Here is a 17,825-nt window from a genome sequence, read left to right on the forward strand (position 1 = left end):
CAAGATCATTTGCGATTTATAACTGGATTTCTCATCCTGAAGAGAAAAAAAATTGGTGTTGAGTCGACAATGACATATGTTGATGATCAACAAATGGCAAACCACCTGCCAAAGAGACAACGCTATTAAACTAATGACAATTAGCCTAGAATTGCCAACTTGGAAAATAATTTGGCTAAAGACTATGACCTAAACTTTAAGCAAGCAAACTTAAACATGAAAAAGTATTTATAGAGGGTTTTCACCTACGTCACGTTCTGAGTAACCATAGTGAGTAACCCGGATGCGTGGCCATTACGGAGGCACTCGGATGTAAACAACAGCATGGATTGCACAAGGCCGGAAACTGAAGCCTCCGCGGGAGCCGCCATTGTAGCAGAACTTCACCTGCTGTTAGCATTCCATTGACTCCCAGTCTCTGCGAGATTCGGAAGGGAATGATTCAGATTTCCCTCGGCACAGCTACTAGAAGACCCACGTCACATCTACGAAGTCAAGCTCAGTTTGAGTCTGCGCAGTTCGCCTGGCGATCAGGAAGTGAGTGCTTCAAATCATAGACAGTATATAAACTGGACACAGCGACCCCATAGGTTTCAACGGAGAGAAATGAAGTCAATTAGAAGCACTCACTTCCTGATCGCCAGGCGAACTGCGCAGACTCAAACTGAGCTTGACGACGTAGATGTGACGTGAGCAACCTGTAGGTCTTCTAGTAGCTGTGCCGAGAGAAATCTGAATCATTCCCTTCCGAATCTCGCAGAGACGGAGAGCGTGAGCATTAGCTGTCCATGAGCTAGCAGCGGGAGCAACTTTATCTCTCTCTATGGGCTTCTCCTTTGACTTTATGCCTCCACGTCCTCCCGATTGCTTGCGAGCTCCTCTGCCTGTCCATACGGTAATTTCTCGACTTGTGCGACAGAGTCGCGCGGGTATGACGCAATCGTTAGCCTATTTTTACAAAAACTACTTCTACGGGGCCATAACGTAAGGTACAAGGTAATGGAGCTTTTTATAAATTTTCGTGTTTCTTTAGAAATAAACAATGGACAAACGGTGTCTTTAAACGCCTCAGATGTAAAGTTATTCGCTGTCAAAGTGACGCCAAAATGAATGGGAGTCAATGGAATGCTAACAGCAGGTGGGGGTCCGCTAGCCAATGGCGGCGCCCAGGGATGCTTCAGTGTCTTCCGAAACACTGCCCCCCTGCTTCAAATGGGCTTCACTTTTCTCCGTTGAAATCTATGGGGTCGCTGTGTCCATCTTATATACTGTCTATGGGATTGCACAGTGTATGTACTACTGAACACATGGTTACACTAATAAACCATGGAAAAAACATGTGGAAGCTGCGAAATCATATAGAGAAGGACTTAGTAAGCAGGATTATGTTTATATTATTATTATATTATGTGTATATTAAGTTAATATGTTGTAAATATCCAAACGAGCTAGCTTCTCTAGCCCTTACTGCAATTCTTCCTTCTATTTCTTATCCCGACATAAGCTACGTTCAGATTGTCAGTCCAAAAAGGCATGAAATCCGTTTCAAAGCTACAGTACATCCGTGGTTTGAAATCCGTTTCAAATCACATATCAGGACATAAGCTTAAGTCTGAACGCTCTGATCGGATTTTGCGTGGCATGTGACTCACGCCACGTAAAATGTAAACGTCAGACGTTGTTATAGGAAACATGCTGAAAGTCGCTGCCGAAACAAGGCTGTTGTTGTTGCAAAGTGCCGAACGAGCAGAAAATTATTATTTTTGAAACCGGCGCAGACAAGAGCGCGGAAAGCTGTCTATACCAGCCTCCTACAGTTCTGCCGCAGGCTCAAGACGCAGTAGTCAAGTGCTGCGGCTACATGCGGCGGCATGTTGTCATATTTAAATGAGACATCTCTATTGCAAATGCAAACCCCTCCATCAACGCAACGTCATTGCCATATTGCCAAAGAGCTGCATGGACACACAAATCGGATCTGAACAGTTGCGATACACAGTGTGGACATCATTTTAGATCAGATTCCAATCAGATCCAAAGATAATCGGATTTGGTCTGACAGTATGAATGTAGCCATAGTTAATTACGTCAACATTTTACCCATAGTCAACGCTATTTACACATGTGGCTGATGCTGTACCTCTCTCAACCTCAAACGCCTTCTTTCGTCAGTTTTTTGCACTCTTCTCTTTAACTTTTGACAATCTATAGAACTCAAAAAAAAAAAAATTGCGGTGCGACCGATTAGTACAGACCAAAACTCGACCATTTTTCAGCAGCAATAATCAACCAAATTTGCGAGTCCGTTCAGTTCAGTGGCATTGTTTACGTTTAGTGCCTCCAAAATGGCCGACTTCTGGATTGATGATGTGTAGTGAAAACCCTGTGAAAGTGATTATTTAGATGATGTACAGAATATAGTAATATTTGCATGTTTTAAATAAATCTATATACTTTTGTGTTTCTTATAACAATATGGAAAAAATGACAGAGTAATGGAATTTATTTAAAACAAAATATGTGTAAGAAATACAATACAATTTATAATCATTCCATTTAAAAATGTGTTTGCAGTTCTCATCTTTATTTAAAATCACCCAGCACCATTAAGAGAATAATTTAAAAAAAAAACATTAATCGGTAACACTTTAAGTAGGCCTACTAGTTAACATTAGTTAACATGAACTAACAATGAAAAAAAAGTAAAGCCTTTATTAATCTTAGTAAATGTTAATTTCAACATTTACTAATACATTATAAAAATCAAAAGCTGTATCTGTTGATATTATTTAATGTAACAGAGCTAACACAAACTAACAATAAGTAGTTGTATATTTATAAACTAACATTAACAAAGATTAATAAATACTATAACAAATGTATTGCTCATTTAAAGTTAGTTAATGCATTAGTCATTAAAGGGATACTTCAGGATTTAGCATTAAGCTTTGTATCAGTAGAAAACCTGTAGTATTTTTAAATTACCGTGCTTCCCTCCCTCATATCCCCCTGAGACAAGAGATTTATGCATTTTTTGTCTGTAAAAAAAAATCCTCAGATGACGCAAAAAATCATAATTTTGCGTCATCTGAGGCTTTTTTGGCCAGAGGCTAAAAACTACAGCCAGAAGAAGGCGCTTAGATCCGCATGTTTTCAACCCGCCCATAGAGGGTGGGATCTCACTCACAGAATGTACAAAATAGTGTCAGCCATCTTTTATTTGAAAGCTAACAGGTTCTTATTCTGTGGAGAAAGCTGAGTAGGGGTTACCATCCTCTTTTTCCCCGGACATGTCCGGCCGTCGAGATCGTCCAAAATGTCCGGGATTCGGCTTTTGCTTTCTGCAGTCGGCATTCATTGTTTACATGCACACCTTTTGTTTAAATCGAACTGAATTCATTCCGATTGGTGAATCTGAATGTAGTGTTTACATGAACGCTAAACAAGTGATGGGTTAATGTGCGTTTTAACATTGCTAAGAAAATTCCCGCTCCTCCGTGAGAGATACGTGCGTCTCACAGTGCGGCTCATCAGAAATCACGCCACCGGCCTCGCGTCGTTCTCCCGCGGCCCTCAGTCTCTTCCTGCTCGCCACAGTAAACATAATGAATGGCGACTGTAGAACACAAAAGCCGAATCCCGGACATTTTTGGCGATCTCGAAATCCCGGGCAGACTTGTCACGTAGACTCACTAGCCTAGCCTTGTTGTTTAACTGCGCTCTTACCCGTAGTCGTGGCTTGGGAGTGGCCTCGTAGGGCATTGAATCTAGTGCATTCTGGGAGTTGTTGTCTTTCATCCACATGAGCCACAAATACATTTTCTGGCTTTTCTCAGTCTAGAAGGCTCCAAATTCAAAAATAATTTCAAATTTCTACTACATAAATGACCCATTTTAAATACACATTCATCTTTCAAGAGGTGAAGTATCCCTTTAACTAATGTGACCTTATTGTGAAGTGTTACCCATTATTGATTAACATTATGTTTACAGATCATAAAGATGAAAATATATATATATATATATATATATATACACCGGTATATATATTTGAACAGTACTGCTTGAGATTATATATTAAATTACGATATGGGGGTAGCTGCCTTCTCAGTTCAGTCCATACCTCTGAATGTGACTTAAGAGTCGCAGAATTTTGAGCTTTTTCTACTTTAAACTAAATTGTCTCTGATTTTCAGATGGAAATACCCTTCACAGACTATAATGCCACCCCCACTATGATGTGTGCATCATCCTTGTTAGGCTCTGTTTTGGTGTCCAAAGAATCCAAACTGGATGGTGTGTCATCCTGTGTGCTGACTTTGTGTGTAGGGCAGAAGGGCACATATTTGGTCCATGTGAAGGAAGAGAGGCAGGTTTTAATTCCAAAGGGCAGCCCATACACGTCATCACTTTCTAAGGTGTTGTCTGACTCATTTTGGTGGGCCCTGTTCCATGCAATAATGCCCCGTTCACGTTTTGTTCCTGCAGGAATATTAATCAGACTGTTATCGTAAAGGCGCTAAGTTACTTGATGAATCAGACATTGGTACAGTTACTGAAGCAGATTATTAGCAGAACTCACCAGGTATTGTGTTATCAAGGAAAAATCCAAATAATCCTCCAACAAACATACTGGTTGTCAGAAGCACTAGAAGCACATGGTCCAGTTCAACCACTCCTAATACAAAAAGTATAGCACAAGAGATTTAGTAGGAATACAAACAGGATGTTGAGAGCAGATATACTGTACTGATCATAGCTTATATGGCTACCTGTTGCAATAGATGTGGGGTTTTTCATTATCCAGTTAGGAATGGTAAGCCCAGTGAACATGGAGAATCCAAAGATGAAGATGTTGCGTGAAGAATTCATGTCTGTATACTATTAATAATGGAAAACAGTCATGTTAACAATATATCATATTAATCATGAAGAAAGAAAAGAAATTAATACTTTTATTCAGCAAGGATGGATCAAATGTATCAAAAGTGACATTTATGATGTTACAAAAGATTTTTATTTCAAATAAATTCTGTTCTTTTGAACTTTCCAGACAGCAATATAATGTCGGCCCAAATCCGTCCCACATCTGATACACGTGGATTCCACACGTCCCAAATGTGGTACGAATTTGGGCCGACACAATGTTGCTGTCTGGATTTCTATTCATCAAAGTACCTTGACATTTTTTTATCATGGTTTCCACAAAAATATAAAGCAGCACAACTGATTTAACATTAATAATAAGAACTGTTTTTTTGAGCACCAACATCAGCATACTAGAATGATTTCTGAAGAATCATGTGACACTGAAGAATGGTGTAATGATGCTGAAAATTCAGCTTTGCCATCAGAGGATTTTAAAATACATTAAAATAGAAAACAGTTCTTTTAAATTGTAATAATATTACTGTTTTTACTGTATTTTTGATAAAATAAACACCGCTTTGGTAAGAATAATACTTTTTTCAAAAACAATCTTACCGACCCCAAACTTTTGACCGGTAGTACAAGCACCTAATGTGAAGCTTTTTGCATGAACAATTCCGATTTTACCTGTAGGTTTGAAACACCAGCAGCCATAATGACCCCGAACATGACCAGAAACATTCCTCCAATGACAGGCGTTGGTATTGTAGTAAATATGGCTCCAATTTTCCCAAACATTCCCATTATAATCATTATAAAGCCACTGGCCACAATCACCATGCGACTACCAACCTGTAAAGATGAAAGGTTCCTCTCGGTAACTTCAATTAAAAAAAAAATCCAAACAATCTATTTTTTTTTTAGATAGTGGATAGTAGTGTTGTAAACCAATGCAATCATTGTTAGGCTAAATTGTGAAAACATTTAGTCTATTATTGTAATAAATCTTATCATGATAAAACGTTTTACCTTGGTGATCCCCAAGGCTCCTACGTTCTCACTGTAGGATGTGGTTCCATTGCCTGTGCCCCAGGCACCTGCCAGCAGACATCCAATTCCTTCAATGCCAATGCCCCTGTTAATGGCATGTCTTGGTGGTGGTGGAGCACCAGATAACCTGGCACAGGCATGATAATCACCCACTGATTCAATCATTGAGGATATAACTCCTGCCAGGATTCCAAAAACTCCTGCCAGACTAACAGTTGGCACTCCCCATTGACCTGGGAAAAGAATTACATATCCATAAAAAAATATTGATTTCAATAGCCCATCTGATAATACAACAGCAATAATGAGTCCTGAAAAGATACAGCAATGGTCATATAAAATACTTTATTTGTCTTAATTGTGTTGCAATACCTGGATAAGGAAATCTGAACCAAGGCGCCCTGCCCGTAACGTCTCCTTTAATGTCAGTCCGAGCTAGATAGCCATATTTATCAGGGTCTGAGGGCAGGACATTGTAGATCGTCAGCAGGTAGCAAATCAACCAAGAAAGAGTGATTCCTAGCAGGACCTGAGGAAACAGACCTTGCTTATAAAGGTATTTTTATGAAGCATTTATACTTCGAAGACAGATATAAAACTTACAGGCATCATCTGAAATATGTAAATCCTGGTGGTGTGAAATTTCTTGGCTTTGCTGTATTTGGGGAAAGGGATGGCAATATGGCGGAGGTACTGCGAGAATATCACAATCAAACACGTCGTCCTGTGGAGGACAATAAGACTGTGTTATGGCTCCATGTCAGATTAAGTTTAAGTATATAAGCATAAAAGGTGCTTTTAAAGGAACACTCCACTTTTTTTGGAAATAGGCTCATTTTCCAACTCCCCTAGAGTTAAACAGTTGAGTTGTACCGTTTTCGAATCCATTCAGCCGATCTCCGGGTCTGGTGGTAGCACTTTTAGCATAGCTTAGCATAGATAATTGAATCTGATTAGACCGTTAGCATCTCTCTCTCAAAAAAATAGGCCAATATGACTAGGAACTATACTCTCATTCCTGCGTATCAAGGAACTGTGCTGCCGTACCAGCAGGCGCAATGATATTACAAACTTAGTGCCGGTCACGTTGGAAGTTACCGAGCTGGGGACTATTTTCAGGCGCTGCGTAATATCATTGCACCTGCTGGTACGGCAGCACAGTTCCTTGATTATTACGCAGGAATGAGAGTATAATTCCTAGTCATATTGCCCTAGAAAATCGCAACTTTTCATTCGGCCTTAGTACACGATGTAACTACAGAAGAGTCAAGTTTTAAATAGAAAAATATCGAAACTCTTTGGTCATTTTTTTGAGAGAGATGCTAACAGTCTAATCAGATTCAATGATCTATGCTAAGCTATGCTAAAAGTGCTACCACCAGACCCGGAGATCGGCTTAATGGATTCGAAAACGGTAAAACTCAACTGTTTAACTCTAGGGGAGTTGGAAAATGAGCCTATTTATACAAAAAAAGTGGAGTCTTCCTTTAAGTTAAAGCATTAAAAGTCCTTCCTGGACAGTCTGATTCATTCTAGTGAATGTGTTCTGACAATTCAAGTAAATCAACTCATATACAAAAATTATAATTATTGGAGTCACTTTATGTAATGTGTTTTCGACTAAGTTATCTTATTTGGAGGTTTTCTTTCAAAATATATCACTGTTTTTGTGCTTGCTAAATATATCTCTGATTAATATTATATCAACTTATAAAAATACATTCATAAAAACAGTGTGCCATTATTAGTAACTTGTTGTAGTTATCTAGCCTACACTAAAAGCAAAAAATAAAACTTTGTCTAAAAAGTTTTCTACTAAAAATTTTGATTATGATTATAATTCTGAGAAAGTACAAACATGGAAGAGATGCCCCAATGGTTTCCTGCGTTCATGCCAGCGGAGTCAAACAGCGATAGGCCGATTAGTGAAATAGTTGGTGCGATGGTCAAAGGGCCAATGAAACGCATGAAGAGGCCAATGAGACCGGAGAATCCCACCAGCACTTGGAATAGGGAGCCCACCATGATTGAGCCTTGGAGCTGTGCAAGAGAAGACAACAGACACTGAATTTTAGCCTTATTCTATAACAATATTCTTTTAGATGTTGTGTTGCTCTAACAAGATTCTTGTATAGCTATCTTCTATTAAATAACATGTTTACATCTGCCATTACATCTATCTAAATATGCAGTGGGCCCCAAAAGTATGAATTTCTTTGGGTTAGAATATAAAATACTAATCCACGTGTTATCAATCAACTTGCAAACGGGTAATGGATTTCTCACTTTTCACTATTTTGGCAAGTGACCAGCTGGTCCCAAGACCATTTTTAGTTTTATTTAATACAATGACTTCTCTTCTCTGATGACATGTTTACTCGCACAAGGGAGGGGGACAACTTGTCACTCACATGAGATCACAGCAATAGCAAACCACAACAATTCAACGATCCAATCAATGGACAAAATCAAGTCCCACCCTACATTTTTTCTTGTTGGTGAAGCCGTTTCACTAAGATATACGTCATAGGGAATAAGAGATTATTGTTTCATGACAACTTTAACTACGCAAATAAAATTTGGGACTACTCAAATGTATCCTTACATGGAGGGTCTACCAGTTACTGAGATACTCACCACTTGCATTCGACTTTGCCAAACATCTATGAACTCGGGTGAGGAGGTGTTGACCAGGCTGGCGTTTTGTGTCCAGGCTGGACACTTCCATTCAGGCATTGAAAGCAAAGCCATGGTGGGCGAAAGGAATGTAAACGTTCCGCCCTGGATAATGGGTAACCTTGCATTGGGAAAGAGAACAACCTTGTCACCAAAAATCTACCTTTTTGATTTGGTTTTGGCTTTGATTGTTATTTTTGTTTTTAAAAAGTGCTTAGGGTCTCACTTTTTTATTATTGAGATATGTCTCAAACCCTTGTTAATTTGGAATTTGTTTGCAGTTTGTTTCAGTGTTTTAAAATCACCATGATATCAAAACTGACAATAATCGTATTCTTCAATAACTCGTAATCTTTAATCAAAATAACTTCCCCCTCCCACTTGCAGCCGTGAGGGCGGAACAACCTGTCACTCACCTGAGAGCACAAATCAAGTCCAATCCTAAACATTTTTTTAATTTATATTGCAACTTCCGTTTCATGTCAACTTTAACCCTTCTTGAGCCCTAAAGGGCAATGCTTTAAAGGTACAATATGTAAGAATTTTGTAGGTAATAAAATATCCCCAAATCACTTGCACAGTGTAATATATTTCCTGCAGTTGTGTACTTGCAATATCCCAAAAATTCCCAAAGATTTTTAATTTCAGAGAAATTCCCATTTTAAATAATTGCCCATCCCGGAATCCCTGTTCACTTGATGCCTGTCAATGACGTAATATCCGCGTTACCCCTGGTTTGCTCGTAGTACTGCCATAGTAACCATGGCGACAGACATGGACAACTGCGTAGTGTGCAGTGTTGGGTATAGTTACTTTGGAAAGTAGTTAATTAGGTTACAACGTTACAGCGTTATCTATTCATAAAAGTAACGCGTTAGAGTACTCATGCGTTACCAAAAATTAAAAGCCGTTTGCAGCGCCTCACACATGCTGCAGCTTAATTGACAGACACGGCCCCCTTAAATGCACCTAGAAGTCGTGACTCCTGGCAATGAATAACGTCAGTCATCTGACTAAATTAACACTGCAGGATAACAATAACAGGAAAGACAGTCATCAATAGGCAATATTCCACATAGCGTTTTATTTATTTATTATCACAGAACATATTAATCAAAATTCACACCTTCCCAGCCCGGGTAGAGATGCGCGGATGGGCTATTATTTCAATAAAAAAAATCTATAATTATAATGCCGATATTATTTCAGTATAGAAATGCAGACATCCCATCCGCGAATTAGTTAAAATCTCCTGGAATCTAGAGCGAGCGCGCCCGCGAGACAGAGTCTGTGCTCCAAACCGCGTAGTGCGTGCACAGCAGAGAGGGAGAGAGAGCAAGAGACCGCGCGCGTGTGCCTTAACTCTAATGCAGTTAGAAATGAACAACCAGTCAACGATCTAACAGAAATTAACAGCTGCCTGTCAAACAAAAATGATTACAAACCGATTAAAATCATTCACTGGCACACAGGCAAATGACAAATCGCTTAATAGCCGAACTATTAATAAAGTGTAACAACGTTTGTGACTCACAAGCCTAAATTCGCTTTAACATAGTCCTCTTACATTTACTCTTCAAAGTAGTGATTAAAACGTAGAAGAAGCAGATTTTCGAAACGTTTGTCCGACAGTAGATTTCTCATGGGAGTAAGAACGAGACTCCCGAGGCTGAAAAGCCTCTCCACGAGTTCGCTGGAGGGTGGTGGGGTATTGAAGCGCAGAAACACTGTCTTGATCCTGGGGAAATTTTTTTATTCGGGATTTTCCTTTCCTCAAAATAACGGATTACTTTTTTAAAAAAAATAACGAAGTTACTGATTACTTAACGCACAAAACGAACACGTTAAGTTACACATTTCACGAAAAAGGTAATTAGAGTACTCTAACGCATTACTTTATAAAGCGTTACCCACAACACTGGTAGTGTGTAACATCTAGCGGCACGCTGTTCACGAGTTCACACTAACATATAATTTGAAGGGGTAAAGTTTAATGCGTATTTGGCGTGTTGTCCGGAGGGAGGGCTCCGAGCTCAGAGTTCGGCCCGAACCCAGAGTACTCCCCCCGTATGTAAGTGTTTAGGACTAGAAGCGTGGAGAAGGGGTGGTGGAGGGATGCTGCAAAAACTGTCAATGGAATGAGGTGAGACTGCTGAGTGTATATATACCTCTTACCATTGATTGCTGAGTGCTCTCCACTTGTGTTAATTATCTGTGTTAATTATCTGAACGTGCTCCTCCCGAACCTTGTTAATAAAACACCATTTGTTGTTTCGTTCAAACATTATGGACCATGGCAAGCAGACTTTGGGGAAAAGGAGAACTAAAACAAGGATCAATATCAGCGTGGCGTTTTCGAGATGCCAAGAGCTCCACGTCCATGACAAACTTTGACTTGACAGAGCTCTTGCATATACTTTATGTACATAAAACTAATCAATGTTATATAGCTTAACATGATGAAATGTTAGAATATGATCAGTACGTTATTCTAATGTTGATCTACTGTAGCTTACTGCGAGTCTCATACAGACAAACTATAACACATAGAATAACATTATAACTTTCAACACACTCAAATGCAGTTTAGTGTAATAGTGTAGAAGATCACAGCGCTGCGTTACCTCACAAGTTTAATTTGTCTAATAAACTGACCTGTGTGAGTATAATTCAGCACTGCGTAGTTCGGTAGAATTAAATGTCCATTCCTTTATATCAGCGGGATTCGCGTGTGACGCTGATATATGTCTCTCATTAGCAATCGCGGCCTGCTTCATACCACAGTCATGTTAAAAACATCAACGTATTCACTCATCCATTAACATGATTAGATCCATCGGCTTGACAACAAGTTCCAGAATTCCACATGAAATTTTAAGTCATCAACGACACATACGCCTTCATTATTGTAAGAGGTTAGCGACCCCTAGTGGTGAAAAAAAATACATATTGTATCTTTAAAGGATAACTCTCGCCAAAATTGAACCTATAGGCTATTTTTGTTAATATACCCGAAACAAACATTCGTGTAAAAGCATAACTAGAATGGAAACTCCCCTTTTAAGTTTGACCGTATTTCCGTTTTCGGTCAAAATACCGTTTGAATGGGAGTGCTAGGGGCACTACAATGAGAGCATCAAAATCGCTATTTTTAAAACACTAAGGAGGCTCGAAGCAACATGAAACTGTGTTTGAAGTATTACCAGGGGCCCTATATGAACTTGAGCATTGACAACATTGTTTGTGTATACACAAAGTTTGCTAAAAAGAAAGGTTTTGTACGACTTAAATACTTAAAAGTGTATTTTTAGCATAAACAAGGTAAATAAAAGATATGATTAGTAGATGAGATTTACTACACTTTTAGTTTATTAAAATCTCATTAAATGTCATATAATGGCTAATTTGACAAGATTCCAAGTAAACATCTTGAGCTATTTTATGCATTTACACTGCAAGCTTGCACCAAATCAGTTACACCTACAAAATGTAATTTAGATAGTTTTAGGGGTGCTGGGACATATTTTCACAAAATCAGCCGAGAGACCTGAGGAATGTGGATTTAAAATGTGCTGAACTTCTTGCTAATAAGATGGAAAATTCCTAATCCTATTACGGTTTTCAGCTACTGCAGGTACTGTGGGCCATTGGTCATTACCAATGGCCCACGTATTTCTGTTGTACATCAGAAATAGATTGTTTCAAATGCATCATGTTTGATTGGCATAAAAGCGAATTCTCTTGTAGATCTTAAGGTCAGAGTTAACATAGCAGGATTTATTTGGCCTGTTATTCAGGCAAAGCAGCCCTAGCAGAACACAATAGGATTTCAGCCTAAAAAATGCAGAGGCTTATCAGACGGTGAAAACATTGCTAAGCCATTATTCACACTTTCATAGGTCAATGAACACATTCACTCAAAGTATATTTGAAGGTATCTGCAATCATTTGCTATATGAGAAACAGCTTTTTATTATTAAGCACCCATAGCTAAATCATTGACAAAGAAAGTCCCTTGTGTCTCAGTAACCACAACACAACACTGATTCATGACAATGATCAAAACACTCACAGTGTTTCCTTGTTTAACCAACACCTCATCCTTAAAAAATCTTTACACGTCTTTGCCTAATTTACTATTTCGGTACACTGACTTTGGCCTTGTTTCTGTCGGTATTTTTGAATTCTGCTGTGCAGTTTTTCATCAGGCTTCTCTGTGAAACATTGCCATGAGTGCAAGGAACCATACCTCACTCCGAAAGTGACCTGCAGTAAGGTGCACACCCCAGACACGAAGAAAATAGTGCTGATTAGGTGACTTTGCGTGAGGCCATCATGTTGTAGACAAAGGCCCTGAGACAATATCAGAGGAATGGCTATGATGCCACCAAAAGCTGTAAGATAGTGCTGTTGGAGAAATGGAGAAAACTAGTTATGTGCGTCTTTTAAACACATTCTATGTACAGTAAAGTCTGAAAAGTCTGAGATCACTAATGAAAATTTTTATTTTGCAAAATGTAATAATTTAAAGGGTTAGTTCACCCACCCAAAAAAAGTAAAAACATTGTCATCAATTACTAACCCTTGTGTCGTTCTAAACCCATAAGACTTTCGTTCATCTTCGAAACACAAATGAAGATATTTTAAATTAAATCTGGGAGCTTTTTGTCTCTCCATTAGGAGCTCGGAACTACCACTTTGATGCTTCAAAAAGTTCATAAAGAGATCGTAAAACTAATCCATATGACTTGAGTGGTTTAGTCCAAATTTTCTGAAGAGACATGATCGCATGATAGTTCCTGTTTTCGGTCGAAGTCCAAAGTAGTCGATTGTCGAGTTCACGTGCGTGATCATAGGTAACTAAACTTATGCGCGTGAACTCGAAAATCGACTACTTTGGACTTCGACCGAAAACAGGAACTAAATACAGGTATGTGTGCTGGATGATATAACATCATTTTTATTCATATCTTTCACATCTACTGCAGTCAGATTCACTCGTGTTCACTCTGAAGGAATCACTCAACATGGCTGGGCACTTGTATGACACATCAAGGATGATAAGAGAAATAAAAGCAGGTTTAAAATTAGACCCCATTTAAGTCAATAGGGTGCAAATTTTAAAAAGAGGATAACACGGTGTAGGCAACACCGATTTGTGTCGTTGTTCTCTGTATTGACAGCACTCCAAATTTACTAAAAAATTGAGCTCAATGTTAAAATTGACCGGAGTTCTCCTTTAACTTTTTGAAGCCTCAAAGTGGTAGTTGCATAAACTGCCAATGGAGGGACAGAAATCTCTAAAAATTCATTACAATATCTTCATTTGTGTTTCAACGATGAACGACAGGATGACAGATTTTTTATTTTTGGGTGAACTAACCTTTTAATACAACATGTTTATATAATCATCATAACAATATAAGTTGAATTGAAAAAAAAAAAAATTTGTTCACATTAGATTGTAGTTTTAGATTTTGGACCACACTCTATATTGGAACTGTACATTTTTATTGACGAATACTGTGCTGCTCATAGTGCATGTAATCCAATTGAGATTGATCCATTTTAACTGATTTAGATGAGTCCATTGATGTGAGATAAATCAATGTTCAGAGGAAGATGTGTGCTTACCTGAATCCCCAAAAAGATGCAAAGGTACCATGGTGGAACATCTGTGACACAATATGCTAGCTTGTTACTGTCTCCCTCCTCTGAAAAACTATCTCTTCCGTTCTTATTTCCCGGTAACTCACAGAAGCGGTCTACACCATCAACCTAAAGTCAAGAGAAATTAAACAGTTTCTGTTCCAGCAGATTTCAATCAACAACCCAATTCAGTCAATTTCACATGGCATGTGTAAATATTTCCACTCATTGGATATGTGAGTAAAAACCAATGCACCTCGCTTCAGAGAGACTGTTCTTTTACTTTTGTATTGCTGTTTTTTATAATGAAAATGACTGCAATGTCAAAGAAATTTGTATTTTATGCTAAATAATAACTTTATATAACAAAAGAGAAATGGCCTCTGAATGATACACGGACATTGCTTCAGTTACACATTCCAGCCGTTAAAACACTGAGCATGACCACAATAACAAACACATGAGTGTTGTTTGAATCATCTTCAGTGATTAGAATCTTCGGTCATAAAAATAAATGATCACACACAATAGCTTTTTACAACCGTGTTTGTACACCAGTACAACTTATACAACTGATTATAACCTGACTAGTCTGGCGCAACTTTTAGATTTACGCAATGAAAACAAGACCTTGTTTCCCACCCATGATCAAATACATTCAAACTTCAATGTCCCTGGATTAAATCTGTCCATTTTTAAAAGCTCCAAGACTAATTTAAGAAATAATCAAGTAATTCTACGTAAAATGTCTGTCTATTAATGGAGGTTACTTACAGTAAATGCATAGTTGTCCAGCCCATCTCTGGTCTTCTCTGGAGCCATGAGTGTGGAGACAGGAGGCAGTGTAGAATTATCAATGGAAATTCTAATAAGAGAGAGGGCAAGAGCTTGTTAAGGGCAGTATAATAAAGAAAAGACGAGAGTGAAGAGAGGGGGGACAGAGACACGGGACTGGATATGATGCTTTAGTTTATTGTAAATGCGACCCATCAGCTGCTCATGTGAACTCAATTACACCACAACTTGCAGGCAGCTGACCAGAACCACGTGTTGCTGGAGCAGAGCTTAAGAATACACACTGACACACACACACACACACACGCACACGCACACGCACATGCACACAAATGTGTGCACCAATGCATTTGGATGCATGTTAATCGCCATGCATTGCATCTTGAAAGTCTTTTATGTCTTTCTTTCAATCAAAAGAGAATAATTTATGACTTCTCTCAGGGCAAGGGTCCTTTTATGTTGAATGATTGATAGGTTTACATTGTAACTTGGTGCAGGGTTATTATAGCTAACTAAAACTAAAACCATTTCATTTTTGTTAGTTGAAGTAAAATAAACGTTGACTGAAATAAAATAAAATAAAATAAAAACTAGTTGACAGAGCAACATTTAATACAAACTAATAAAAATGAATTATATATATATTTTATAATGAGAGTAGGCTACATTGAAAGCTTTGAAACAATATACATATATAAATAAAGTACAATACACACAGCAAAATCCCCAGTGTTAAAGTTAATGAGATATTGAAGTGAATAATTGAGTGATCATTGGGCATTATTGAAGACTGATGTTAACAAGCAGAATCACTGAAGGAGAAAAACTGAATACTAAAGCAGTATTTGTGTGACAATCAGCGGCTGGAGTGCCCGCGTGAGCCACTGGGGAGCACTCCTTCTCTATTTTTCATTCCTTCTTATGGTTTTACTTGGACTGATTATGCTTTATGTCTTTCACCTGTTTTTGATTATGCTTGTTAGCTTCTCTGATTTAAGCCTTGGTTTTCCTTTGTCTCTTTGCTAAGTGTTGTTAGACTGTCACATCCACATTTGGAGTCAGCTGCATGTACCTACCAGTGATGCGCGGGTTGATCCAAAATGAGCGGGTGCCTGCGGTTAACCGCGGTTACGAGTCATCCAAAAATATTTTTAATGATATTTGGGTCGCGGTCGGTCGGGTCGTTTACCTTTGTAATTTATATAGTACTAGACACAATGGTCTGAACACGCCTTAGGAGTATGAAAATATTCTCGTTGCAAATTGATAAATTACGGCTCCTCTGTAATTTATTTTGAAAATCAGTCACTAAATATGTAAACTAGAGATTGTAAGCTTTCAAATGATATATAGTTTGTCCAGATTAGTTTAGGTTTAGTATAGAATATTACTGTTTTAAATATGTAATGGCTGATGCCAATATATCACTCTAAAAAATGCTGGGTTGTTTCAACCCAATTTTGGGTCAAATATGGACAAACCCAGCCGTTGGGTTAAATTTTTTTATTAAAAATGTTAACCCAACGGTTGGGTTAGTCCATATTTGACCCAGATTTGGGTTAAAACAACCCAGCATTTTTTAGAGTGTGGGGGTTAATCCCATATCTGGAATGGTAATGCATGGAAGTTCTGTTTTCTCCGATTTGGGGTACAGGGGAGAACTTTGGTTATACCAGCTGTAATCCACTAGACAGAAAGGTCATCTTGGTCTTAAATTGAAGCTTATAAACTTGGGAAGTTTTTCATGTACATTTGAGGCAGTGATATGTATAATAAAATGCTTGGAAATGATCACTTTTGATGAGGGTGTTGAGGGTGATATTTGACAGCAAAAAAAAAATCTTTTTCTGCTAGTTTCCCCTATGTGTCAGGATACACCATGCTAAGTTTTAGGGTTATATGACCATTTATGTAGCTGCAGTACCTTAATATTCACAATTACATAATATCCGTCAAAAGCTTTTCCCAAAAAAGGAGTTGTTTGGCCCCTGAGACCAAACGGGACCGAGTTGGGGGTGGTCATTATCAACTTGTGATGGCCAATAAGATAATGGGAAATAATAGTGAAAAAAAGGTAGCAAAAAGCATCCTGAGGAGTGGACCTGGCTCCCGGCCTAGTAGTCTTTACAGAAATCCCCCCTTTTTACACTTCCTCTTACAATAACGTCAAATGACGATTTTTGCATCATTGTAGGAGGAAGTGAAAAAGGTAAATAGTGGATTTATCTCGTCTCAGGGGAAAATGAGAGAATGTTGCACGACCATTCAATAGTATGGCTGGTTTTCTAACAATGGACCTCTTAATGCAAATGTGCCTATGAAAACCTGACTTTCAAAAATAAACCTATGAGAAACATTTTTGGAGTAAACCATGAATAATATCCCTTTTTTTCCCCTATTATAATTGATTGGATGTACTGCAGAGAATAAGGGTTTTACATTCCTGTAAAGCTCTCAAAACCAGACCAATGCAAGACTTCCCAAATACTATGTATCACATGTCTCTCATTTTGCAGATTTACCTTAGATAGTGAAAGGACAAACCTAATCATCCAATCATTCTCTCATCAGATCAACCCATTGAATGCCCAGTGGGCTCTCGTGAACATAAGAACATTTCTTTCAGTAGACCATTAGATAATGTTAAGACATGCCGTCTACTTACCTTTACGAACATTCCTCAGATGAAATGAATCTCACTGTTATCATCTTCTAACTACATCCTGTAGTTAATGATTATGAAAGTCAAGAAAGTTTTCCTGCACACGTGAATCACTGCACGAAAT

General features: G+C 38.3%; 1 protein-coding gene across 2 annotated transcripts; it reads right to left on the reverse strand.

Annotated features, from left to right (window-relative positions):
* Nucleotides 1-4,098: 4,098 nt before the first annotated feature.
* On the reverse strand, nt 4,099-17,802 carry slc23a4 (solute carrier family 23 member 4). 2 transcript variants are annotated; one of them, XM_079621069.1, is made up of 13 exons: nt 17,705-17,802; nt 15,019-15,109; nt 14,230-14,373; nt 12,845-13,002; nt 8,557-8,716; nt 7,778-7,959; nt 6,523-6,643; nt 6,292-6,448; nt 5,899-6,152; nt 5,557-5,721; nt 4,773-4,881; nt 4,583-4,678; nt 4,099-4,482 (listed from the first exon to the last, which is right to left on the reverse strand). In XM_079621069.1, the coding sequence occupies exons 2-13, from the start codon at nt 15,064-15,066 to the stop codon at nt 4,217-4,219; spliced, it is 1,860 nt and encodes a 619-aa protein (XP_079477195.1). In that variant the 5' UTR covers nt 15,067-15,109; nt 17,705-17,802; the 3' UTR covers nt 4,099-4,216. The 2 variants fall into 2 exon arrangements, with proteins under 2 accessions (XP_079477195.1, XP_079477196.1); XM_079621070.1 differs by lacking the exon at nt 17,705-17,802 and having other exon boundaries at nt 15,019-15,181.
* Nucleotides 17,803-17,825: the final 23 nt, after the last annotated feature.

The sequence above is a fragment of the Phoxinus phoxinus genome, assembly GCF_949152265.1.
Source record: "Phoxinus phoxinus genome assembly, chromosome: 8".
Lineage (NCBI taxonomy): Eukaryota > Metazoa > Chordata > Actinopteri > Cypriniformes > Leuciscidae > Phoxinus > Phoxinus phoxinus.

Coding starts and splice junctions, on each gene's coding strand:
- slc23a4 (XM_079621069.1), bottom strand. CDS start 15,066: ATGGCTCCAGAGAAGACCAGAGATGGGCTGGACAACTATGCATTTACT. Junction 4,679..4,772: donor CCCCACATCTATTGCAACAG/GTAGCCATATAA, acceptor TTTTTGTATTAG/GAGTGGTTGAACTGGACCAT. Junction 4,483..4,582: donor CCTTGATAACACAATACCTG/GTGAGTTCTGCT, acceptor ATATTCCTGCAG/GAACAAAACGTGAACGGGGC.